Genomic DNA, 27,832 nt, shown 5'->3' with positions numbered 1-27,832 from the left:
TCAATTCAAAATAGAAATAGGTAGGTCAAAGGGGAGGAGAACCATTGCAACAACGTTCAACTTCAGGAAAGGGAACTATGATGCCATGAGACAAATGGTGAAGAGAGAACTCAGGAACAGCTCCAGAAAGGCACAGACGGTGGAGCAAGCCTGGACCCTATTCAAGGACATGGTAAACGAAGTGCAAAACCGGTATATACCCAAGTTTAGAAAGGGGTGCAGAAAGAATCAAGCAAGAGACCCACCATGGTTAACCAAGGAAGTTAAGAAGGTGATAGGAGACAAGAAAAAATCCTTCAGGAAATGGAAAAAGGATAAATCCAAGGAAAATTGGAAAGAGCACAGGATGCATCAAAAAGAATGTCACCGCGTGGTCAGATCAGCAAAAAGAGAGTATGAAGAGAGACTTGCCAAAGAGGCGCGGAATTTCAAACCATTATTTTGATATGTGAAGGGGAAACAACCGGCAAGGGAAGAGGTGGGACCCCTGGATGAGGGAGACAGGAAGGGAGTGGTAAAGGAGGAAAAGGAGGTGGCGGACAGATTAAACACATTCTTCTCGTCGGTATTCACAAAAGAGGACACATCCAATGTGCCGGAGCCGGAAAGATTCTTCAAGGGGGACCAAGAGGAAAAATTATTGTGCATGGAGGTAAGCCTCGAAGACGTTCTCAAACAGATAGATAAACTAAAATCGGACAAATCTCCGGGCCCAGATGGAATCCACCCGAGAATACTGAAAGAGCTTAGAGACGAAATAGCAGAGTTACTACAGCAGATTTGCAAGGGTAATCCCAGAAGACTGGAGGATAGCGAATGTTACTCCCATCTTCAAGAAAGGATCCAGAGGCGACCCAGGGAATTATAGGCCGGTCAGCTTAACCTCAATTCCGGGGAAGATGGCCAAATCGCTAATCAAGGACAGCATCAATGAGCATATAGAAAAAAATAAGCTGATTAGAACTAGCCAGCATGGCTTCTGTAATAGTAGATCATGCCAAACGAACTTACTGCACTTCTTTGAGGGTATAAGCAAACAACTAGACAAAGGCAAACCCATAGACGTAGTGTACCTGGATTTTCAGAAAGCCATCGACAAGGTGCCCCACGAGCGCCTACTAAGGAAACTGTGGAACCACGGAGTGGAAGGGGACATACACAGATGGATCAGGAACTGGCTGGCGAACAGGAAGCAGAGAGTAGGAGTAAAAGGTCACTATTCTGACTGGAAAGGGGTCACGAGTGGCGTCCCGCAGGGGTCAGTGCTGGGACCGCTGCTGTTCAATATATTTATTAATGACCTGGAAGCAGAGACAAAGTGCGAAATTATAAAATTTGCGGACGACACAAAACTCTCCGGTAAGGTTAGAACTGTTGAGGAATGTAGAGAACTTCAAAGGGACCTGAACAAACTGAGTGAGTGGGCAAATAAATGGCAGATGAGCTTCAATGTGGAGAAATGTAAAGTCATGCACATGGGAAAAGGAAATCCGATGTACAATTATACGATGGGGGGATATTATTGGGGGAAGGCAACCTAGAAAGGGACTTGGGGGTTATTGTAGATAGAACAATGAAACCAGTGGCACAATGCGCCGCGGCCTCGAAAAAGGCAAACAGAATGTTGGGCATTATCAAAAAGGGAATCACTACCAGAAGCAAGGAAGTTATCCTCCCGCTGTATAGGGCGATGGTGAGACCGCATCCGGAGTACTGCGTTCAATACTGGTCGCCGTATCTTAAGAAAGATATGATGGTACTTGAGAGGGTCCAGAGAAGAGCAACAAAAATGATAAAGAGCATGGAGAACCTTTCGTATGCTGAGAGATTAGAGAAGCTGGGGCTCTTCTCCCTAGAAAAGCGGAGACTTAGAGGGGATATGATAGAAACTTACAAGATCATGAAGGGTATAGAGAAAGTAGAGAGGGACAGATTCTTCAGACTGGCTGGGGAAATGAAAACTAGAGGGCACTCGGAAAAGTTGAAGGGAGACAGATTCAGAATAAATGCCAGGAAGTTCTTCTTCACTCAGAGGGTGGTGGACACCTGGAATGTGCTTCCAGAGGAAGTGGTAGAACAAAATGCGATTGTGGGTTTCAAAATGGGACTGGACAAGTTCCTGAAGGAAAAGGGGATTGAGGGGTACAAATAGAAGGGTACTATGCAATACAAAATGCTTTAGAATAATAGATAACTTACAGGTCACTGACCTGGGGGGCCGCCGCGGGAGCGGACTGCTGGGCATGATGGACCTGTGGTCTGACTCAGAAGAGGTGATGCTTATGTTCTTATTTCCCAGAACTCTCAAATAGATGTTAAACAGTACAGGCAATGGTGGAGAGCCTTGTGGAACACCACGGTTGGCCTTTCATTACTAAGATTTCTGGTCTTCTTTCCAAACTTCATATGTTCTATTTTTTAAGAATTGTGAAAACCGTTGTAGTACCACTCCCTGTACTTCATTTAATTTGAAAAGTAAGAGTGAGTGTTCCACTGCATCAAAAAAGCTTCCAAGATCTCAAATTGTAGCAGTATATATTGCTTGCCTTTGCTGAGTTGATATCTTAATTTAGTTCAAGTAATAGGGATTAGGTGCTGTGCCTTGGCCTGAAGCCGTTTTGTGATTTGTGGAATCCATCTATTTGGCCTATGAATTTAGCTAGTTGCGTACTTACACAGAATTGTAGGAGTTTGTCAAGCCATGGAATCCCCTCTACTGGCCTGAAATGTACTATTTTAGTCAGGTTGAGGTTTGCAGCTTTAGGTATGGGTGTCAATGCTATTGCTGATATTGTTTTGAGATAAAGTCCATTTTCTAAGCATGCATTTACTAAGTTTGTCAACCATAGCAGAAAGTTAGGGGGTGGGGGAGGTCATGAGTTAACAAGTTAGCTGGGCATATATCTAAGTAACAATGTTTGTTTTGTTTTTTTATATTCTCTTCAGCCAGTTTAAGATTTCTTCTTTTTTTTTAATTCTTTATTCATTTTTACAACTTACAAGTGTAATCGGAAATAACATTTAAACTTGCAAACATCATTTGATGAACTGAGCGAGGATCCAAGATGGCGTCTGGCTGGACGTGCTGAGATGCCGCTCTGAGGATTTTCCTTAAAACAATTTTCAAACAATTCTCAAGTGGTTCTTTTACTTACCCGATGCCTAAACGGAGGGGCCGTAGCACCGCTGGTGCCTCGCGGCCCACGGCCACCCCCGCGGCTGGTGACATCGGGGAACTCATCAGGCGGATGCAGGGTATTTTTTCGGCGTCGGAGGGAGGCCCGCAGAGGAGTAGCGGCGTCAGTGAGGCCGTGGAGATTCCTCCGGGATTGGAGACATCGTTGAGCCCCGACGTTAGGGCGCCGCCCCCGCAACCTCAGCTAAGCAGCTCTCCAAGGGGTAAGGTAACCCCGGAGGTCGGGGTCTTGTCTTCCCCTGAGGCAAGTAGTCCATCACAGAGCCTGCTGACAGGAGCTCCTATGGATATGAGCTCCTTTGAAGAAGCTGAGGGGGAATCATCTGAGAGGCGAGTTAACGTTCAGGGACAGCGTAAAGTTATTCAACTGGACGGTGAGCACTATGACATTTCTTTACCTGTAATTTCTTTGGAAAAACCCTCAGAAGTAACTCTGGACTCACTATGGGATCTTATGGCCGGACTAGTGAAGACCATAAGTCCCAAACTTCAGTTAATTGAGGGGAAATTATCTCAACATTCTACTGAACTTAAAGAATTGAAAAAGGATATGACTGCCTCTAATTTCTCGGTTCAAAAGCTTGAACAGGACATTAAATCATCCAAACAATTACAGGAATCTTTAATGAAAGACAATATCAATCTTAGAAGAAAAATGGAGAACTTAGAAAATAACTCTAGATACAATAACTTAAGAATCATTAATTTTCCTAAGCTTCCACTGACACCTCCTAGAGAAATGTTTAAAAGATATTTTCTTGAAGTTTTGGGGGCCTCAGAAGATTCATTACCTCCTTTATCACGGGTCTATTATTTACCTAATAAGACTAAATTACCAAAAAAGCCGTCGGATCAAGGACTATTGGATGTATCAGAGTTATTGGAAAAATCAGATAAAGAGGTTCTAGAACCGAGCACTTTGATTATAACACTAGCTCTCTCTATTGATAAAGTATGGTTGTTAAAACTGTTCTTTAAAAATAGACAGAAAGAATTTATGGGTTGTAAACTTGCAAACATCACTTGAATTTCTGTTACAATCATTTTAAATTAATGAAATTTATCCCCCCCCTTATCATATCATATGTAATCACATATATCATATAATATATTCTTTTCTACTAATCCAAACAATTAATATAAGATCAGAAACTCCCCCATCTCCACCCTCTCATTTGCAACTGTATAATTAAGGGAAAAATGTTATTTACTCGTTACAATAATCTGTTAATGGTCCCCAAACATCCTTGAATTTATTAAAATGTCCTTTCTGTATGGCTAATATTTTTTCCATCTTATATATATGACACAAAGAGTTCCACCAGAAATTAAAGTTTAATCTACTCCAATTCTTCCAATTAAATTAAAGTTTAAGATTTTTTGTGTGTTGAATGAGGTGAATTTTGACCAGCATCATTTGTCTGCTGGAATCCCTTTGAATGATTTAATTTAATTTAAATTTAATTTAATTCTTATATACCGCTAATAACCGTGAGGTTTCTAAGCGGTTTACAAAAATGATGCATTAAAAGATACAATAAATAAAAATAAATAAGATAGTTCAGATTTTTCTTGAAAGTGGTGTGCCAGATTGTTTACATCTGGATGTTGTGATGCTGGATCATCTGTTATATCTTTTGTGGAGATCAGTGAGTTGTAGATACTAAAGAGACATTTGGAGGAATTTTTAGATTGGGCAATTAGGTTATCATAGTATGTTTTTTTGCTTTGGTTAACTGCTAGTTTGTATTGTTTTATTTCTTTCCAATGTATTGCTCTAGCCTTTGTTCTTTTCTCCAGATCCTTTCTGCTCTGCTTACCTTTTTCCTCATGGTCTTTAGCTATTCTGTGAACCATAGGTTATTTTGCAGTTTCAGTTTTCTTGTTTTTATTGGTGCAATTCTATCTAGTACCCAAGGCTGGATTAAAGGATAGGTACTGTAGGCACTTGCCTAGGGCCCATAATGGTATGGGGGGCCCGCTGAAGGAGGGCAAACAGACCACACAAAAATTTTTTTCCAAACGGGGTCCCTTCAAGCATTATTTTTTTTCAAAATGGGCCCCCCCCCCACGGCATCAATCGGCAATGCGCCCCCCCAGGCGGATAAGATCGGCAACGGTGCAGATTGCACGGTGCGGGCGAGGCCTCTCCATGCTCATTGCAGCTGTGGTGGCTGCAGCTGGGTGAGTGCTGGTGGTGCAAGACAGGCTGGGGGAGAGCTCCACATCTGGATGGGCTGTGGTGGTAGGTGGCAATATGTCTCAGGCGGCTGCTTGTAGGCAGCAGGGGTATCCAGCTGGCTCCTTCGCATCTCCCGCTCCTTCCTGTCAGTCTTCTTCTTTTCACGCTCTCCACGTGCTCAGCTCTCCCTAACCCCAGTCGCCAACTGCGCTTACGAACAGTGGCGCCTACGTCGCTCCCGCAGCTCCTCTCTAGCCCGGTTAGACGGGCGGAAGAAGCAGCAGAGGAGGCAAGCAAAGAAGAGCCGGGGGATGGGCTCTCATCTCAGAACAACAGCGGGTAGGCAGAAGGACTGACTCAACCATTAGAGTCAGCGGCCAGACAGCTACCAAACAAACTGAGCCAGACCAAATCAAAAAACCAGAAGAAAAAAAAAAAATAACATAAAATAGTAAAAATAGAATAAAAGTAGGCTAAAAATAATAAGAGAAAGCAAAACAAAAATAACAAATGTTTTTTCATTTTCTTTAACTGTGCACTTTTTACAGCCGGCATAGCAAGCGGCATCCCTGATATTTTAATTATGCACAGCTTTATTACACAGCTGGTTAAATATATATCGTTTTGACTGTATTTTAAATATTCAGCTCTGACTTTTTAAAAATAGATTTGGATCTGGTTTCCGTACTATCTCATTATATTATTGTCTCAAGCACTCAGTGCCCTTGGGTTTTTAATTATGCACTGCACTCTTATGCAGTTGTTTAAATATATGTATGCTGGGTTTTTTTTATTTGCTACTAGACTTTTAGAATAGTGGAAGTAATCACATATTCATATTGCACTTCATAACATAAGAACATAAGAAGCGCCATCTCCGGAACATACCCTAGGTCCATCAAGTCCGACAATCCGCACACGCGGTGGCCCCGCCAGGTGTACCCTGGCATAGTTTTAGTCCCCATATCGTTCTAAGCTTCTTGTAAAGAGAAGTGCATCTAGCTTACCCTTACCCATGTCACTTCATGCCACTCACAAGGAGATGCACATCTAACGTACCCTTAAATCCTAGAACGGTGAATTCCGCAATTACCTCTTCTGGGAGAGCATTCCAGGTGTCCACCACTCGTTGCGTGAAGCAGAACTTCCTGATATTTGTCCTGAACTTGTCCCCCCTTAGCTTCAGCCTATGTCCTCTTGTCCGTGCCACTTTCGACATTGTAAATAATGTTTTTTCCTGCTCTATTTTGTCGATTCCTTTCAGTATTTTGAAAGTCTCGATCATATCCCCTCGCAGTCTCCTTTTCTCAAGGGAGAACATCCCCAGTCTCTTAAGTCTTTCCTAGTAATCCAGGTTCTCCATACCTTTCGCCAGCTTTGTTGCTCGTCTCTGCACCCTCTCTAGCAGTTTTATAACCTTCTTTAGGTATGGAGACCAATGCTGGACGCAGTATTCCAGGTGCAGTCTGACCATCGCTCTATAAAGCGGCATTATAACTTTCTCTGATCTACTTGTGATTCCCTTCTTTATCATGCCTAGCATTTTATTTGCATTCTTTGCTGCCGCCGCACATTGCACCAACGGCTTCAGTGTCCTATCAATTAATACTCCCAGGTCCTTTTCCTGTTCAGTTTTTCTCAGAGTTTCACCAGACATATACTTGTGTTCCTTATTTTTTCTGCCTAAGTGCATCACTTTGCATTTTTCCACATTAAATTTCATCTGCCATTTATCTGCCCAATTCTTCAATCGGCTCAAGTCACTCTGGAGTTCCTCACTGTCCTTCGGCGATTTGATGGCCCGGCATAGCTTTGTGTCATCTGCATACTTGATGATCTCACTGGATGTTCCATGCTCTAGGTTATTGATAAAAATATTAAATAAGATGGACCCAAATACCGAGCCCTGGGGCACACCGCTAATCACATTTTCCCAGTTCGAGAACTTCCCATTTATGCCCACTCTCTGCCTTCTGTTCTCCAGCCATTTGCCTATCCATCTTAGTATATCTCCTTCTATTCCATGGCCTTGCAGTTTCCTGAGGAGTCTTACATGTGGAACTTTGTCGAACGCCTTCTGAAAATCTGAAAATCTTTTTCTGAACGCCTTCTCCATTATCAATTTGTCTGTTCACTGTCTCAAAAAATTGAAGTAGGTTCGTCAAACATGACTTCCCTTTCCTGAATCCATGTTGGCTGGCTTTCATCAGGTCGTGTGTGTCTAGGTGTCGGGTTATGCTATCCTTGATCAGCGCCTCAACCATCTTCCCAGAGACCGACATGAGACTCACAGGTCTATAGTTGCCCGGTACTCCTCTTGATCCTTTTTTGAATATCGGCGTGACGTTCGCTATCTTCCAGTCATCTGGTATCTGCCCTGTTTTGATTGACAGGTTGGCAAGTTTTTGCAATAGTTCTCCGATTTCCACTTTTAGCTCTTTCAAGACTCTCGGATGAATTCTGTCCGGTCCAGGAGATTTGTCGCTTTTGAGTTTGTCGATCTGGCGGTAGATCTGGTCCAAGTCCACTTTTACTGTGGTAAGGCTGTCCTCTGTTACTTCTTTGAACACTTTCACTTTCTATTCCTGGGAAATTGAAATCCCCCAAGATAATGACATTACCTGTCTTACATTCGTGTTTAATTTCCTCTCTCATTTCCTCTATCTTAATGTTGTTAAATATCTATCTTCACGATCCTCAGCAGGGCTACCAGGCACTCAAATATCTTTCACAGTGCTTGGTTTTAAGCTCCAAATCGTCATCTGATCATCTCCCTTAAATTTGCATTTTTCTTTTGCTTTAACTTATTAACTTAATATGTACTAAAAGTCAACTTCATAATTTCAGTTGAATTAGTTTAAGAAAAGGATAGTCTTTATTCCTTTCTTGAATTTTCCGGTGTTCTTTTCTAACTTTAATTCCTTCGGTAGGGCATTCCACCACGTCGAGGCCCATGCTGCTTTATATAGGCCCAGCGTGCTTCCCCAAGAGGAAGACCCTGTTTTGAGTTCCATGTAAATTCAAGCAGTATCAAGTGGTAAATATCAAACAGGGCCAAGTTGATTTGATACTGCATCTCAGAAAAACAAAAACTGTCAAAACCAAAAATATTCAGGATGTGTCCATACAAAAGTTCAGTGCCCTGGCCTAGCTGGACCTCTGGGCTTCACTTGCCCTCCTTAAAGTTTTCTCTCAGTACTAATGAGGTTTAATTCCTTCTACAGTTCACAAAACAGTTTCCTCACATGAAAGCACAAGTAATACACAATCTCTTAAAAACAGTCCAGATAAAACACAAATCAAAAATGCAGGAAATTTTCCCACTTTAGCCTTTCCTTCAGCTGCGTCCAAAACTGCAACATGGCTGACCCTCAGCGCCACAGATTTGAGAGGGGAGCCACGAAGTTGCATGCGCTGGCGAAGATTTAAAGAGGTACATGGGGGAAGGGAGGGCGCGAGCGTGGCCTGGCATAGGGGGGTGGAAAGATGCTGACACCCGCACCAAGATGGCACCCAGGGCAGTCCACGCCCCCTCCCCCCCACTACTCCACTGACCCTACCCTAGAGCCTTGGAGGCGTGTGCATAATTAATTTTCCCTGCCCTTAAATGGTTTCTTTTATCTTTTAATGTCTTTTTTCTCGGCCATAGCATTACTGCATCACACAGAGAAAAAAAAGATAGCTAGTGTCTTGCAGTTAGGGTTACCATATGGCTCCAGAAAAAGAAGGACGGATTGGGACATCCGGGTTTTACTTCCATTGAAAGCAATGGAAGTAAAACCCGGACATCTCAATCCGTCCTCCTTTTTTTGGAACCATATGGTAACCCTAACTGCAAGACACTAGCTATCTTTTTTTTCTCTGTGTGATTAACCGTGTTTCTGTCTGTTCACTCCCTGTTTGTTTTTTCAGCTCTCTGGTTTTACATCCTGTGTCAGCAGACAGATGTTTTGCAAGTCTGTGTGTTTTGTGTGACTGATGTAAAATATTTTATTTAACAATATGCTGATATGCACTCAGAGGCAAAGACATTAGTTCAGAAAAAGCACTTGTACTTTGCAAAAAAAAAGAATAAAAGTACGGTAGTTCCTGTTCAAAGCTCTTTGCAGTTTCTGAAGCCAGTGTGAGATCAGCCTCATCCCCCCTCTCTTTTCTGACCTGTCCTGAGTTAGCAGCAAAACAATCTGTGCTCTCCATGCCTACCTGTAAACTGGTTTTAAGACAGGATGTTAAGACAGCCAGACACTGCTTCTCCTTGTAGCCACAAACCTTAAAAAGAGCACCTCCCATCCCCTGCCTTTCTGCAGCCATCTCCTTTCAGCAGAGTTCCTCTCTCCTTGCACATCAGATTCTGTGCTGTTAATCTCTGAACTATCGAGGCTAAGAATCACACAAAGTGCAGGACCAAAACAAAACATTTTACACTTCAAATGGCACATGTGCACTGAAAGCCCCTCATTCATTTATACGTGTGATTGTTTTTCTGTCTCCCCTTTCTGTAGCTGAACGAAAAAGATGGTTTTAACCTCAATATATCTGCCCACAAATACATACTTTAATGCTTGCCTGAACAGCATTTAAATGAACCTGTGTTAACATCAGCATGCTAGTGTTGGTGTGCTTTTTCAACAAAGACGACTACCCACAGCCCCCCTTCTACTCCCCCTTGCTTTCTGAACTAGCAAGGCTAGCAAGTTGGCAAGCAGGGTTCTGCATGAAAAGGAAAGGGAATGGGACTTGATATACCACCTTTCTGTAGTTACAATTAAAGTGGTTTACATATTATATACAGGTACAGTAAAACCTTTTATTGCAAGTAACTTGGTTTGCAAGTGTTTTGCAAGACAAGCAAAATATTTTATTAAATTTTAACTTGATATACAAGCAATGTCTTGCAATACAAGTACTGTATTTGCCGGCGTATAAGACGACCCCCCAACTTTTACAGTTAAAATATAGAGTTTGTTATATACTCGCCGTATAAGACTACCCCTTCTTCCGCACACCTTCTGCACAACAAATAAAACTTAAAAGAACATCAGAATTTATTTCAACAATTTTAATTAATTCACTAAAGCAATAGAATTCTTTTCCTACCTTTGTTGCCTGGTTTCTGCTTTCCTCATGTTCTCATTCAATTCCTTCCATCCACTATCTCTCTTCCTTCTGCATCTTCCATTTGCTCTGTTACTGTGCCTCTCCCTTTCTTCCCCCTTCCAAATTGGTCTGGCACCCATCTTCTTCTCTCTGCTCCCCCCATAGTCTGGCATCTGTCTTCTTCCCTGCCAGCGTCTTCTCCCTACTCTCTCTTCCTCATTTCCTTTGTGTCCTTCTCCCCCCCCCACCCTTCCCATGGCCTTTCAGCGTCCTTCTCCACCCCTTTGTATTCCCCCATGTGCTTTCAGCCTCCTTCTCCCTCCTCTGTCTTCAAGTGCTTTCAGAGTCCTTCCCCCCCCCTCCTGTCTTCACCATGGCCTTTCAGCATCCTTCTCCCCCCCTCCTTCTCTACCGCCCCGGGTGCAGCACAGCCGGCCAGGTCCCCTTACTTTTGTGGCACTTCCCCGACCGACCGACAACAGCCCCGGTCCGACAAACCTCCCTGCCCTTAACCGCGAATCTAAATTACCTTCTTACAGCTGCTGTAAGAAGGTAATTTAGATTCGCGGCTACAGGGCAGGGAGGATTGTCGGACCCGGGCTGTTATCGGTCGGTCGGGGAAGTGCCACAAAAGTAAGGGAACCTGGCCGGCTGTGCTGCAACCGGGGCGGGGAGGGGCGGGCCGCCCCTCTCCCTTGGTAGCCACTCGAACCGCGAGGCTACTCTCCTTCTCCTTATCTGCCCTGCCTGCAGCACAGAGCCGAACGGAAGTCTTCCCGACGTCAGCGCTGACGTCGGAGGGAGGGAGGGCTTTGTTTAAGCCCTCCCTCCCCTCCGACGTCAGCGCTGACGTCGGGAAGACTTCCGTTCGGCTCTGTGCTGCAGGCAGAGAAGGTAGGGATAAGAAGAGCCGCGTACATCCAGAAGACTGAGTACATCCAGCCCCGCAGGAGCCCCGCGACCCTCGGAGGCGTCCCCATGGGATCCCCGCGACCCTAGGGGGCGTCCCCACGGGATCCCCGCGACCCTAGGGGCGTCCCCGTGCAGCTCTCTAATGTAAAGTAAGGGCATGTAAACAGTACCCGGCGTATAAGACGACCCCCGACTTTGGGGAGGATTTTAAGGTACTGAAAAGTCGTCTTATACGCCGGCAAATACGGTACATACAGTATACACATCACAACTGAGCCAATGGTTCTTCTCTCTGACAATGCAAGAGTGTAGTAGTGACTGTTCTAAACAAGCAAAGTTTTGCAAAACGAGTACATACAGTATATACACATCACAACTCAGCCAATGGTTCTCTCTCTAACGCTGCAGGAGTATGGTGACTGTTCTAAACGAGCGAGGTCTTGCAATACAAGTACGTATAGTATTTTATATTAAAGTTTCTGTGTTGTGAAATGAATAGTCTGAGTTTCCATTATTTCTTATGGGGAAATTCGCTTTGAAATACGAGTGCTCTTGATTACAAGCATGCGATACTCGAGAGGGTACAGAAAAGAGCAACGAGATTGATAAAATGGAGAGGGACAGATTCTTCAAACTTTCGAATACTACGAGAGGGCATTCGGAAAAGTTAAGAGGGGACAGATTCAGAACCAATGCTAGGAAGTTCTTCTTCACCCAAAGGGTGGTGGACACCTGGAATGCGCTTCCAGTGGGTATGATAGGTCAGAGTACGGTATTAGGGTTCAAGAAGGGATTAGATGATTTCCTGAAGGAAAAGGGGATAGAGGGGTTTAGATAGAGGATTACTATACAGGTCCTGGACCTGATGGGCCGCCGCGTGAGCGGACTGTTGTGCGTGATGGACCTCTGGTCTGACCCAGCAGAGGCATTGCTTATGTTCTTATGTTCTGGAACAGATTATGCTCGCAAACCAAAGTTTTACTGTACTTACTTTGTACCTGGGGCAATGGAGAGATAAATGACACTCCCAGAATCACAAGGAGCTGCAGCAGGAACTGAACCCAGTTTCCCAGGTTGCTATACTAACCAGCAGCCCCCTCCCCATCCTAGCAGTCAAACAGAAAGAGAAGTAGGTCAGTGAAGTAGAGCAGTGCTTTCAAACTCACGGCCCGCCAGGTACTATTTTGAGGCCCTCTGTATGTTTATCATAATCACAAGAGTAAAATAAAACAGTTTCTTGATCATATGTCTCTTTAGCTATAAATTACAATATTATTATTATGACTTAGCCAAAAGGGAAGATTTATAAACTATAAAGAGTTTTACCTCATGCAAAATTGTCATTTCTTTAATAAGACATTAGTTATTTTTTTTTTATGAGGCCCTCCAAATACATACAAATCCACAACGTGGCCCTGCAAAGGGTTTGAGTTTGAGACCATTGCTGTAGAGTGATGTAGGTCACATGCTGGAGAGCAGTGGTCTCAAACCCTTTGCAGGGCCACATTTTCTCTATCTTCTCTGTTATGGCACCGACATTTTGGAATGCAATGTCCAACGAACTCAGATTTGAAAAACTTCTCTAAAACAAGAGGACAACAGTTATAGAAGACGATCTGAAAAGGGAAGTACTGAAAGGAAGAGGATATGCTAGAGCAAATATGGACCCTTTTTGAGGACACAGTCACAGAGGCGCAAAATTTATATATACCGCATATCAACAAGGGTTCCAAGTGGAAGAAGAACAAGGAACCGGCGTGGCTTACTGTAGCAGTGAAGGAAGCAATCAGAGACAAGAAGACTTGTTTAAGGAATGGAAAAGGACAAAAATGGAAGAAAACTGGAAAAAGCACAAACAACATCAAAGCAAGTGCTATAAGGCAGTAAGAGGGGCCAAAAGAGACTACGAAGAAAAAATAATCAAGGAGGCCAAAAACTTTAAGCCGTTATTTCAATATATTACGGGGAAAAGACCCGCAAAGGAAGTGGTGAGGCCATTAGATGACCAGGGAATAAAGGGAGTACTAAACGAGGACAAAGCCATCGCTGATAAACTGAACACATTTTTTTGCGTCTGTATTTACCGAAGAGAATATATCCAATATATCATAGTAACATAGTAACATAGTAGATGACGGCAGATAAAGACCTGAATGGTTCATCCAGTCTGCCCAACCTGATTCAATTTAAAAAATTTTTTTTTTTTTTTTTTTTCTTCTTAGCTATTTCTGGGCAAGAATCCAAAGCTTTACCCGGTACTATGCTTGGGTTCCACCTGCCAAAATCTCTGTTAAGACTTACTCCAGCCCATCTACACCCTCCCAGCCATTGAAGCCCTCCCCTGCCCATCCTCCACCAACCGGCCATACACAGACCGTGCAAGTCTGCCCAGTAACTGGCCTTAGTTCAATATTTAATATTATTTTCTGATTCTAAATCTTCTGTGTTCATCCCACGCTTCTTTGAACTCAGTCACAGTTTTACTCTCCACCACCTCTCTCGGGAGCGCATTCCAGGCCTCCACTACCCTCTCCGTAAAGAAGAATTTCCTTACATTGCTCTTGAATCTACCACCCCTCAACCTCAAATTATGTCCTCTGGTTTTACCATTTTCCTTTCTCTGGAAAAGATTTTGTTCTACGTTAATACCCTTTAAGTATTTGAACGTTTGAATCATATCTCCCCTGTCTCTCCTTTCCTCTAGGGTATACATATTCAGGGCTTCCAGTCTCTCCTCATACGTCTTCTGGCGCAAGCCCCCTATCATTTTCGTCGCCCTCCTCTGGACCGCCTCAAGTCTTCTTACGTCTTTCGCCAGATACGGTCTCCAAAACTGAACACAATACTCCAAGTGGGGCCTCACCAATGACCTGTACAGGGGCATCAACACCTTCTTCCTTCTACTGACTACGCCTCTCTTTATACAGCCCAGAATCCTTCTGGCAGCAGCCACTGCCTTGTCACACTGTTTTTTCGCCTTTAGATCTTCGGACACTATCACCCCAAGGTCCCTCTCCCCGTCCGTGCATATCAGCTTCTCTCCTCCCAGCATATACGGTTCCTTCCTATTATTAATCCCCAAATGCATTACTCTGCATTTCTTTGCATTGAATTTTAGTTGCCAGGCATTAGACCATTCCTCTAACTTTTGCAGATCCTTTTTCATATTCTCCACTCCCTCTTCGGTGTCTACTCTGTTACAAATCTTGGTATCATCTGCAAAAAGGCACACTTTTCCTTTTAACCCTTCAGCAATGTCACTTACATACATATTGAACAGGATTGGCCCCAGCACCGAACCCTGAGGGACTCCACTAGTCACCTTTCCTTCCTTCGAGCGACTTCCATTAACCACCACCCTCTGGCGTCTGTCCGACAGCCAGTTTCTGACCCAGTTCACCACTTTGGGTCCTAACTTCAGCCCTTCAAGTTTGTTCAACAGCCTCCTATGAGGAACTGTATCAAAGGCTTTGCTGAAATCCAAGTAAATTACATCTAGCATATGTCCTCGATCCAGCTCTCTGGTTACCTAATCAAAAAATTCAATCAGGTTCGTTTGGCACGATTTACCTTTTGTAAAGCCATGTTGCCTCGGATCCTGTAACCCCTTAGATTCAAGGAAATACACTATCCTTTCTTTCAGCAGTACTTCCATTATTTTTCCAACAACTGAAGTGAGGCTCACCGGCCTGTAGTTTCCTGCTTCATCCCAGTGACCACTTTTATGAATAGGGACCACATCCGCTCTCCTCCAATCCCCAGGAATCACTCCCGTCTCCAGAGATTTGTTGAACAAGTCTTTAATAGGACTCGCCAGAACCTCTCTGAGCTCCCTTAGTATCCTGGGATGGATCCCGTCTGGTCCCATCACTTTGTCCACCTTCAGTTTTTCAAGTTGCTCATAAACACCCTCCTCCGTGAACGGCGCAGAATCTACTCCATTTTCTCGTGTAACTTTGCCAGACAATCTCGGTCCTTCTCCAGGATTTTCTTCTGTGAACACAGAACAGAAGTATTTGTTTAGCACATTTGCTTTCTCCTCATCACTCTCCACATATTTGTTCCCAGCATCTTTTAGCCTAGCAATTCCATTTTTTATCTTCCTCCTTTCACTAATATATCTGAAAAAATTTTTATCTCCCTTTTTTACATTTTTAGCCATTTGTTCTTCCGCCTGTGCCTTCGCCAAACGTATATCTCTCTTGGCTTCTTTCAGTTTCACCCTGTAGTCCTTTCTGCTCTCCTCTTCTTGGGTTTTTTTATATTTCATGAACGCCAACTCTTTCGCCTTTATTTTCTCAGCCACTAGGTTGGAGAACCATATCGGCTTCCTTTTTCTCTTGTTTTTATTGATTTTCTTCACATAAAGGTCCGTAGCCATTTTTATCGCTCCTTTTTGCTTAGACCACTGTCTTTCCACTTCTCTTATGTCCTCCCATCCTAACAGCTCTTTCTTCAGGTACTTTCCCATTGCATTAAAGTCCGTACATTTGAAATCTAGGACTTTAAGTATCGTGCGGCCGCTCTCCACTTTAGCCGTTATATCAAACCAAACCGTTTGATGATCGCTACTACCCAGGTGAGCACCCACTCGAACATTAGAGATACTCTCTCCATTTGTGAGGACCAGATCCAATATCGCTTTTTCCCTTGTGGGTTCTGTCACCATTTGTCTGAGCAGAGCCTCTTGGAAAGGCATCCACAATCTCCCTACTTCTTTCCGATTCCGCAGACGGAACATTCCAGTCCGCATCCGGCAGGTTGAAATCTCCCAACAGCAGAACCTCCTCTTTCCTTCCAAACTTTTGGATATCCACAATTAGATCCTTATCAATTTGCTGCGATTGAGTCGGAGGTCTGTAGACTACACCCACGTAGATAGAAGTTCCATCTTCTCTTTTCAGAGCAATCCATATCGCTTCTTCCTCTCCCCAGGTCCCTTGCATTTCGGTCGCTTGGATATTGATCTTTACATAGAGAGCTACTCCTCCACCTTTATGACCATCTCTGTCCTTCCTAAAAAGATTATATCCCGGTATGTTTGCATCCCATCCATGTGATTCACTGAACCATGTCTCTGTGATAGCAACAATATCTAGATCTGCCTCTAATATCAGGGCTTGCAGATCATGAACTTTGTTGCTTAGACTGCGAGCATTTGTGGTCATCGCTTTCCAGCTATTTTTCAGCGATAATCTCCTTTTTTGTATGGATTTTTGTGTCGTTTCACTTTCCGTTGCAATATTAAGAAATGAGTTGCTGATATTGCTTATGTTGCAGCCTTTACTACTATCACATCTTTTCTTTTGCCGGGGGTGGTCTCTATAATTGTCCTTCGTACATACACCACCCCCACCTTCTAGTTTAAATGCCTAGAAAAATATTGTCTAAATTTCTCTGCAAGGTTTCTTTTTCCTACTGTAGTAATATGTAGCCCATCAGTGCAATATAGCTTCTTGTCCTTCCATGTATTTCCCCATCCTCCTATGTACCTGAAGCCTTCTTGATGACACCAGGCTCTGAGCCATCTATTAAAGTCCTCTGTGTTTTTCACTCTTTGCTCTCCTTTTCCATATGCAGGCAGTATCTCAGAAAAAGCTAAAGTCTTTACAAAAGGTTTCACGCCCTCACCAAGCTCCCAAAAAGCTTTCTGTGCTGCAAGTGTGGAGTTGTTGGCCAGGTCATTTGTTCCCAGATGGATAACAACATCAGTGTTAAAATCCTTAGTTTCTTCCTTAATTATAGTCAGTATTTGCCTGGAACTCCTGGTAGCTGAGGATCCTGGAAGACATTTCACTATTTTGGTCTCCTCGCCCTGTGTTCCAAGGTTAATGCCTCTGATGATGGAATCCCCCAACAGTAATAGTTTTCTGTTTTTGGCTTTTTTATTTGTACTTAGGATGCGCTTGTTCTCTTAAGTTACCTTCATTGGTTCAAGTCCCACCTCCCTTCTGTTTTCCTGAGTATCGCAGTGCACTAGTGGAGCGAAGGAATTCTGTAGAGGTAATATTAGTGAAGGTGGATGTTTCTGTGTTACATGTCGCAGTCTTCCTGAGCCTACTGTGAACCATTTATTCCTGGGCTGTTTTATTCTTTGAGGTAGAGGTGGTAAGTTGGTATGATTTTGTGGAGTGATGGAAGCTGCTTTAATTGTATTCAATTCCTGTTTAAGTTTGCAGAGCTCCTCCTTAATACTGGCAAGTTGAAGACAGATGGGGCAAGCCTTAAGCCTCCAAATAGTATGTCTTGGAATTAAAGCACCACAGTGATTGCATAGAATAAAGGTCATCTTGATTGGTTGTAAAGTGATTTGATTTGAGTAGTCCTGATTATATGGGTCTCTATATATGAATAGTGGTCCCTGGGGTTGGTGGGACTATAAGTAAGACTACTAGTAAGGCAGAAATATAGGCTCTATACTACCTAAAACACAGTATTTTAAACAAAACTGCAGGTTCTATCAGTGCTACCCTAAAACACAGGATTTATAACAGGATTTTCCCTACTTTAGTCACCCTGAGCCACAGGCACCAGAAATATAGGCTTTATACCACCTAAAACACAGTATTTTAAACAAAACTGCAGGTTCTATCAGTGCTACCCTAAAACACAGGATTTATAACAGATTTTCCGTACTTTAGTCACCCTGAGCCACAGGCACCAGAAATATAGGCTCTATACCACCTAAAACACAGTATTTTAAACAAAACTGCAGGTTCTATCAGTGCTACCCTAAAACACAGGATTTATAATAGGATTTTCCCTCCTTTAGTCACCCTGAGCCACAGGCACCAGAAATATAGGCTCTATACCACCTAAAACACAATATTTTAAACAAAAATGCAGGAAGAGGAAATAAGATTTAACAGAGGAAAGAGAAGGATTTTTTTGTGCTTTTTTTATATTTTTTTTAGTAAGAAACAGGGAGGAGAAGAGAAATTAAGCAGATATAATGCTGAAAACCAGTCAAAAGAGCAGAATATGAAATGCCGAGTAACTTAGCTTTTAGATGTTTACAGGGCAGCCTTGTTCACAGCAATGTCGGAAGCCGACAGGCTATACACACGAAATGAAGACGGGAAACTGACAGGGATGACGGTGAGTCTAGAAGAGCTATGCAGACAGATTGATAGGCTTAAAAGCGATAAATCCCTGGGACCAGACGGCATCCACCCGAGGGTAATCAAGGAACTGAAAGGGGTTATAGCTGAACTGCTCCAACTAATAGCCAATCTGTTGACCAAATCAGTAAAGATTCCGGAAGACTGGAAAGTGACGAATGTTATGCCGATCTTCAAGAAAGGTTTGAAGAGAGATCTGGGAAACTACAGATCAATGAGTCTGACTTCGGCACCAGGAAAGATAGTAGAGGCGCTGATAAAGGACCGCATCATCGATCACCTTGATGGACACAAACTGATGAGGAAGATCTTGCTTGACAAACTTATTGCACTTCTTCAAAGGAGTAAGTGAGCAGATAGACAAGGATGACCCGGCCGACATCGTATATCTAGATTTTCAGAAGGCGTTCGACAAGGTTCCGCATGAACATCTACTTCATAAAATTGCGACCCATGGAATTGAGGGTGATATACTTACGTGGATTAAAAACTGGTTGGTGGATAAGAAACAGAGGGTGGGGGTGAATGGACAATACACGGACTGGAAAAGCGTCACGAATGGAGTGCCGCAGGGTTCAGTGCTTGGGCCTGTGCTCTTCAACATATTTATAAACAACCTAGAAATTGGCACGATGAGTGAGGTGATTAAATTTGCGGACAATACAAAGTTATTCAGAGTTGTGAGGACACAGAAGGATTGCAAAGACCTCGAAAGAGACAAATATGCTCAAGGAATAGGCCGCAAAATGGCAAATGAGGTTCAACGTGGATAAGTGCAAGGTGATGCATGTCGGTAACAAAAATCATATGCACGAATACAGGATGTCCGGTGCTATACTCAGAGAGAGCCCCCAGCAAAGAGACTTGGGAGTACTTGTAGACAAGTCAATGAAACCGTCCGCGCAATGTGCGGTGGTGGCAAAAAGGGCATCACAAACAGATCTGAAAAGGTTATCATGCTGTTATACCGGGCCATGGTACGCCCCACCTGGAATACTGCGTCCAACACTGGTCGCCTTACATGAAAAAGGACATAGTACTACTCGAAAAGGTCCAAAGAAGAGCAACAAAAATGGTTAAGGGACTGAGGGAGTTGCTGTACAACGAGAGGCTAGAGAAACTGGGCCTCTTCTCCCTTGAAAACTGCATGAGTGGACTGCTGACAAGATGGACCACTGGTCTGACCCAGCAAATCTTATGTTCGTATGTTCTTGAATCTTCCTTACCGATATTCAAATCTAAATTAAAAACTTTCCTATTTCAAGACGGTTTCTATGCAGGTTAACCATCTCATACCCTCACCAGATTCCCTCACCAGTGTTCTTTTCCTAACTGATACACTTCCAAAGCTAATTTTATTGTAACTTCACTTCCCCCAACTTCCCTCTTGGACTTCTGTCAATCATATTTGTCTGTCTGTCTTCCCTCTTCAATGTTTTAGATAATATTTTCTTCTTCTTTTTTTCTATTAACCTGTTGTAAACTGTCTAGATACTTGGGATAGATGGTATAACAAGAAATAAATAAACTTGGAAACTTGAAGCGTCAGTTATTAGTAGATCATTTTGTACCACTGTTGTACTGTGTTCCAGTTAAGGGGGAAAGTGACGAGTTTATTGCTTTCACTTCTAATAAGTCCCATAATGTTCCCATGAATGAGTAACACATCAGTGTCATCACCTTTAAAATAAAGACAGACCAGAACAGACACATTTCATTTTTCTTACACTTCATTTTGCTATGGGAAAGTGATCTTTAAGCTTCACTCGTGACTCCAGAAGGTGATCATATTTTAACATAGTAGATATTAAAATTTATAGAGATCCCCTTGATGTACAGAGATTATTGGCCCAAGCTGGTTTTACAGATTTCCAGTTACATATGGAGGAGGGATCAGCGGAAAGTGCTACCGCTTCTGTGAAGGGGGATCAAAAATGGAAAGGGGGAGGGTACAACAAAAAAGGGCTATTTACAGTTGAGAAGGGGATGGGAGAGGACCCCAAAAGGTGCTGGAGCTGTCTCAGAAGATGGGCAGACTAATGGCTTTGGAAGGGGTCTGGCCCTTGACTGGGAACATGACCAAGGGTAGATAATATGTACCCTTGATCATGCTCTAACCTCTTCATTCGTTCTTTTAAAGCCATTAGTTGCCACAAGGATCAAGTTTAAATTAGGTGTCACTGCCTTTAAGATCCTGTCAGGCAACTACCTAATAGAATTGGCCATCCTACTCCAGGGCACCTCCAACAGATATTCCACCAGAAATCTTTTCCATTTAGACTTTATATTGTTGCATGTTGGGAATTTTATCAGGCAAATTATCTTATCCATCCAATATCAATTAGCAACATTCTGGAACCAACTACCACTTACGCTATGATCTTATGACCACTATCTGAAGTTCAGAAAACTTTTAAAAGCATTTCTCTATCAAGACAGGGAGCCAGCCCTGAAGTAACTGAAATGGTAATGGTAAAAGCCCATTTCTAAACTGTCTAATGCAACTCCTGGGACATAACAATGAACAATGATGACCTATTGATCTTGTAACTATAACTATACTGATACACCTATACTAGCAATTCTATTGAATGTCCATGTCAAACTGTCCATTGTAACTTCCTGGGTAACTGACCCAACCTCTTGTAATATAATCTGACCTTGAACTGAATAGATAAAGGCGGAATAGAACTAACATAACATTTGTACATTGTTCACAATGTATTAAACTAGAAGTTTGTTATACTGATCTATACAACTTTCAACTTGAATGAACAATTATAGAACTATTTAAAACTTTGGTAATTAAGGATAAAAACCATAAAGTGTTGATCACATAAGACATCACACTGCTTGAGAAAATATATGGGGAAAGCCCTTTTAACACCTATATTAGCTTTTCTGCTATACTTGGAGGCATATACTATGGGCTCTTTTACTTTTTATGCATATGTGTCTTATTGCTGATGTATTGTCTGTAGGTGTTTGTTGATATATTAGTGTTTTTTCAGTTCTATAATTATTATTTTCTTGTTTTCTTTTTGTTATGCTGATCATGTTAATATTTATCATAAGTCCTCCATTTGGAGATCCATAAACATACATTTATTATATGCCAGCAGAATGTGAAGACATTTACAAGGTGCTGTATCTTTAGATACGTTCTCTATTGCTGTTTTTATCGTTCAATATTTTTACAAAATATTTTGTTTTGTTTTAGTGAACAAGTTTGAGAGAAAGCAACTGCTATGGCTTTCAGCAAGAAATTTGCAGGCCTTCGTCTCCGAGATCAAGGTATTACGTTCGCAGAATCATAGAGCTAGTGCTGTTATTGCCTTTTCTGCATTGGTTTTCAACATGTAGTCAATCAAAATCATATCATTAGAGAAAGGTTTGCTGCTACAAGGAAACTGGAAAATGAGCTCTGCTGGTGCAATTTTATAACTATTTTTCAACCATACAGAAGGAAGCACAAGATCTCTACTGAGGAAACTACTGTCCTCTCTGCTTCCAGCTCTGCTCTTTGCAAGTCCTAACTTCTTTAGCCTTTCCTCATAAGAAAGGAGTTCCATCCTATTTATCATTTTGTTCACTCTTTAAACCTTTTCTAATTCTGCTATATCTTTTTTGAGATATAGTGGCAGAACTGAACGTAATACAGGCAGTCCCCAGGTTAAGAACAAATTATGTTTTTAAAGCTGTTTTTAAGTCAGAACTTTGTATTTAACTCAGAACTTGTAGATTTTAAGATTCTTGCTTGCTTACCTCTGCTCCCAACTGACAAAAGTGCCAACTGTCCCTACCAGTATTACTTCTAAGGTACAGCAGGCACAACCACACATTGTTCTTAATATGGCCATGCATCATTCCTGAATCTGCTACAGGAGAAGTGTAGGAGTCTAAGCCACTGGAAATACTTTTCAGTGAACTCAAATGAATCCGCAACCACGTTTTTAAGTATGAGTCGTACTTTAGTCACGCGTCTCTAACTCAGGGACTGCCTGTACTTAAGGTGAGGTCACACCATAGAGTGATACATAGAGATTATAATAACATAGTAAATGACGGCTGATGAAGACCTGAACAGTCCATCCAGTCTGCTCATTAGTTACACTCATTACAAATACATGATTAAATTAACTTGTCTCTTCCAATACAATTGTAGCTGACCAATCATTCTAATAGAGTCAGGAAGTCCATTCCAAATCTCTACTAACTTAAAAGCATAAGATTGACACAGTTTGCCAGTCGATTTGATTCCCTTGAATGAGGGGAACGATAATTTGTACTTCTGTGTGTTCCCTGAATAGCAAGACCAATGGGCGTTCCAACGTAATGGGATCAAAAAGTTGAATAATCCATAAAGAAGTTTGAAAGCAACACAAGCACATTTAAATTAGATCCTAAAACAAATGGGAAGCCAGTGAAGCTTTCTGAATAAAGGGGAAACATGATCAAACTTTTGTTTCCCAAAAATAAGTTTTGCCGCCATATTTTGTATTAACTGAAGGCGTAGTAAACTGCCTTGCTTAATACCCAGATACAGAGAGTTACGAGAGTCCAATTGAGCAAGCACAATGGACTGCATCAACACTGAAAAATGTTCCTGATGAAATAGTGATCTAACTTTTTTCAACATACGCAGGCTAAAGAAGCACTTTTTTATTATAGAATTTATCTGTTCATGGAATGTAAGTGATGAGTCCAGGATAATAACCAGAACTCTAGAAGAAAATTCTATGTGTAATGAGACACCTGATTTTAGTGTAACAAGAGCAGGGAGATTTTCTAGCTTTGGCCCAACCCATAATAGTTTCGTTTTAACAGCATTCAATTTCATTTGAATGGACATCGCCCACAATTGAAGTTTAGAGATACAGCAATATATATTTGAGGTCAGGTTATTAAGATCAGGATCAACCTCCAATAGAATAAAGATGTCATCTGCATATGTAAACATAGTCTCCACAGATGTAAGACAGAAATTTTTCAGTGAAGTCATATAGATATTAAAAAGTAATGGCGTCAAAGGGGAGCCCTGTGGAACTCCACAACTAGGTCTCCATGGAGAGGATATCCTACCATCCAAATGTACCCCATAGACTGCAATGACAGGAATTTAACAAACCAATTCAAAACCACTTGATCTAGATCAGTGGTCTCAAACTCGTGGCCTGGGGGGCCACATGCAGCCCTCCAGGTACTATTTTGAGGCCCTCGGTATGTTTATCATAATCACAAAAGTAAAATAAAACAGTTTCTTGATCATATGTCTCTTTAGCTATAAATTACAATATTATTATTAAGATTTAGCCAAAAGGAAAGATTTAACATAAGAACATAAGCAATGCCTCCGCTGGGTCAGACCTGAGGTCCATCGTGCTCAGCAGTCCTCTCACGCGGCGGCTCAATAGGTCCAGGACCTGTGCAGTAATCCTCTATCTATACCCTTCTATCCCCTTTTCCAGCAGGAAATTGTCCAATCCTTTCTTAAACCCCAGTACCGTACTCTGCCCTATTACATCGTCTGGAAGCGCATTCCAGGTGTCCACCACACGTTGGGTAAAGAAGAACTTCCTAGCATTCGTTTTGAATCTGTCCCCTTTCAACTTTTCAGAGTGCCCTCTTATTCTTTTATTTTGCGAAAGTTTGAAGAATCTGTCCCTCTCCACTCTCTCTATGCCCTTCATGATCTTGTAAGTCTCTATCATATCCCCTCTGAGTCTCCTCTTCTCCTGGGAAAAGAGACCCAGCTTCTCCAATCTCTCAGCATATGAAAGGTTTTCCATACCTTTTATCAGATTTGTCGCTCTCCTCTGGACCCTCTCGAGTAACGCCATATCCTTCTTAAGGTACGGCGACCAATATTGGACGCAGTACTCCAGATGCGGGCGCACCATCGCTCGATACAACGGCAGGATAACTTCTTTCGTTCTGATAACTTCTTGATTATACCTAGCATTCTATTCGCTGTCTTAGCGGCCGCTGCGCACTGTGCCGTCAGCTTCATTGTCATGTCCACCATTACTCCCAAGTCCCTTCCTTGGGTACTCTCGTTCAGTAATATCCCTCCCATCGTATAGTTGTATCTCAAGTTTCTGATTCCCACATGTAATACTTTATATTTCTCAACGTTGGACTTCATCTGCTATCTCGTCGCCCATTTATAAACTATAAAGAGTTTTACCTTATGCAAACTTGTCATTTCTTTAATAAGACATTAACTATTTTTTTCTGAGGCCCTCCAAGTACCTAAAAATCCAAAATGTGGCCCTGCAAAGGGTTTGAGTTTGAGACTACTCATATAGACCTATATCTGATAACATATGAATCAAGATATCGTGATGTTCTATGTCGAACGCAGCAGATAGATCAAATTGCAACAGTATTGCTTATTTGTTCTGCGTCTGTATATTTTGAATTTTTGAGATTAACGCCAATTAGAGGGTTTCAGTATTAAAATTTGGTCTGAAACCATGTTGAAATGGCAGAAGAATGGAAAATTTCTACAAATAGCTAGAAAGTTGGCTAGAAACAACAGATTCCATCATTTTCGTTAATAATGGTATAGTTGGTAAACTTTTTATAACTTCCTCGTTAGACAGCTATTATTTTCTCCATTTTTAAAATATGGTACAATGAATTCCACCAAAAACTATAACTTAATCTATCATAATTTTTCCAATTCCTCGTAATTTGCTGAATAGCAACTCCTGTCATTAAGTGTAAAAACTTATTGTTTTTATTAGATATTTGACTTTTTTTCCCTCATTGAAGTTCCAAATAATATCGTATCATATGAAAGTAGACTCGGACCCTTCCATTACCTCTCATTTCTGGAAGGGTCCGAGTCTACTTTCATATGATATGATATTATTTGGAACTTCAATGAGGAAAAAAAGTCAAATATCTAATAAAAACAATAAGTTTTTACACTTAATGACAGGAGTTGCTATTCAGCAAATGACGAGGAATTGGAAAAATTATGATAGATTAAGTTATAGTTTTTGGTGGAATTCATTGTACCATATTTTAAAAGTGGAGAAAATAATAGCTGTCTAATGAGGAAGTTATAAAAAGTTTATGGAGGTCGGGGAGCATTAACAAATTATTGAAAGGATTAATTATAATTGAGTAATTAATAATTTATGTTTCTCCTTTTGATTATTAAAGTATAAGGGAGGGAGGATTTTATATGTATAAAATTATATGATTATATTGGAAGAAGGATGGGAGTGCGAAGTTATAGTTTGATTTCAGTGAATGTATGATTAATAAGTATTATTATAGTGTATATGATTGTATAATGAATTACTTGTTGAAAGTTTTAAAATGAATAAAGAAATTTTTTTTTTTTAAAAAAAGAAGGGTCCAAGTCTACACTTTTTAATAAAGGTGTCAAAATTAACTCCCTGTTTTACTAAGGTGAGCTAAGCATTTTAGCCTGTGCTAAATGCTAACGCATCCATAGACTAACATGCACGCATTAGCGTTTAGCGCCAGATAACCGTGCGCTAATATTTAGCGCATGCTAAAATGCTTAGCGCACCTTAGTAAAAGGAGCCCTATGTGCCCCATGCTTAATGAAAATATCCATTTTTAAGAAAATGACTTAACCGTGAAGTCAGCCATGTAATGTCTTGTGAAGGCATATCCCCATATAAATATGAGGAGAAAGGGTCCAATTTGCAGCTGCATTTTTTCAATTTTTTTGCATAATTTTAGAACTTGAGTTTCAGAAACTGGATAGAAAAAACTCCAAAAATGATCCACTGGGGTCACTCCTAAATCGTTAGGACCTAAAAGTAGATCATCAGGATTTACAGCCTATCTAACCATCCTGTTTGCAGGATATCTACCATAAAATCTGGCCAATAACATCCTCATGTTCCAAGTTACTAGAGTTCCCATTGATGTTTTCGACAGCCCATCCTACACCAAATCACCACATATGAGACACAGACTGTGCAAGTCTGTCTAGTACCAGCCTTAGATCTTTAATTTACATCGTTTGTTTTCTAATTAGAGATCCTCTATGTTTATCCCACACTTATTTTGAACTCCAACACCCTTTTCCTCTCCACCACTTCCCTCAGGAAGGCATTCCAGGTGTCTACCACCCTCTCCGTGAAAAATAATTTCCTAACATTGCTCCTGAGACTTCCTCTCTGCGTGTGGTGACTAGAGATTGCTGCGGGGAGATCGTTGCTGGAGGCGGGACCAGTGGAGGCATGGTTGATTGTTGCTGGTTGTTGCCGAGGATGGGGTAGTGTCTGCTCTCTCATTGGGGAGGAGCTGGTGGTGTCTCCAGATCCATGGAGAGGGGCCGTGCTGTGGACTCCTCCTCCCAGTTGTCCGCCGATGGAGGCAGAGTGCTGTATTCTTCAGGAGCTACCCATGAGCATCCGCCGCCCACCGAGAGCAGTGCGGCCTGGCGCTGGATTGTTCTATCTCTGTGCATCTTCTGCATGGAAGCGATGAGTCGGGGCTGCAGCAGTTGGAAAGCCCGAGCTGATATCTGTCCTGTCTGGACTTTTGCCATTGGGATTATTTAAAACATGCTGAGGGAAACAAAGCTGCTTCAAGAAATTGAACTTCTGTCAGACTTATTTGATTTTTTTTTTTCCAGTTTATGAATTATTTTAAATTTTATTCCATTGTTTTTACCCCTATTGTTTTTATTTTATTAATCGAATTTCCCTGAATTCTATTGTTCCTCCCTTCTATTCCTTTTTACATATTACTTTAATTCATTTAGATATCATTTACATAGATGGTGTTCCTATCTGTAAAGTTAGGAATTTCTATGAAATATTCTACATGCTTCTCTCCTCTCCACTCCTTCCTGCCCTCCATAGTCCTCCCTACCCTCTTCTAACCCCTTTCTCTGTAATGTTGCCTAGAGCTTGTATAGGTATATGTGATGCACAAATGGAAGAAATAAAATAAACTTCAAATTATGCCCTCTAGTTTTACCATTTTTCTTGTCTGGAATAGATTTGGTTCTATATTAATACCTTTCAAGTATTTAAACATCTGTATCATATCTCCCCTGTCTCTCCTCTCCTCCAGAGTATACATATTTAGGTATTCCAGTCTCTTCATACATCTTTTGGCTCAAACTCCTTACCATTTTTGTCGCCTTCTTCTGGACCGCTTCAAGTTTTTTTATATTCTTTACCAGATATGAACTCCAAAACTGAACACAATACTCCAAGTGCAGCCTCACCAATGAGTATCAATACCTCCCTTCTTCTGCTGGTTATTCCTCTTTTTATACAGCCTAGAATTCTTCTGGCTACAGCCACCACCTTATCACACTGT

At 41.7% G+C, this 27,832-nt stretch overlaps 1 protein-coding gene across 1 annotated transcript in view; it reads left to right on the top strand.

Moving 5' to 3' along the window:
• Positions 1 to 27,832, top strand: part of LOC117368424 — a 199,568-nt gene that overhangs the window by 21,802 nt on the left and 149,934 nt on the right. Inside the window, exon 2 of the mRNA XM_033962071.1 lies at positions 21,729 to 21,802. Within this exon, the coding sequence (XP_033817962.1) occupies positions 21,757 to 21,802 (46 nt within the window). The 5' untranslated portion in view covers positions 21,729 to 21,756. The remainder of the gene's footprint in view (positions 1 to 21,728; positions 21,803 to 27,832) is intronic.

Source organism: Geotrypetes seraphini, chromosome 10 (genome assembly GCF_902459505.1).
Source record: "Geotrypetes seraphini chromosome 10, aGeoSer1.1, whole genome shotgun sequence".
NCBI classification, from domain to species: Eukaryota; Metazoa; Chordata; class Amphibia; order Gymnophiona; family Dermophiidae; genus Geotrypetes; species Geotrypetes seraphini.
Note: the sequence above shows the minus strand (reverse complement) of the source record. Positions and strands in the feature narration are given on the sequence as shown.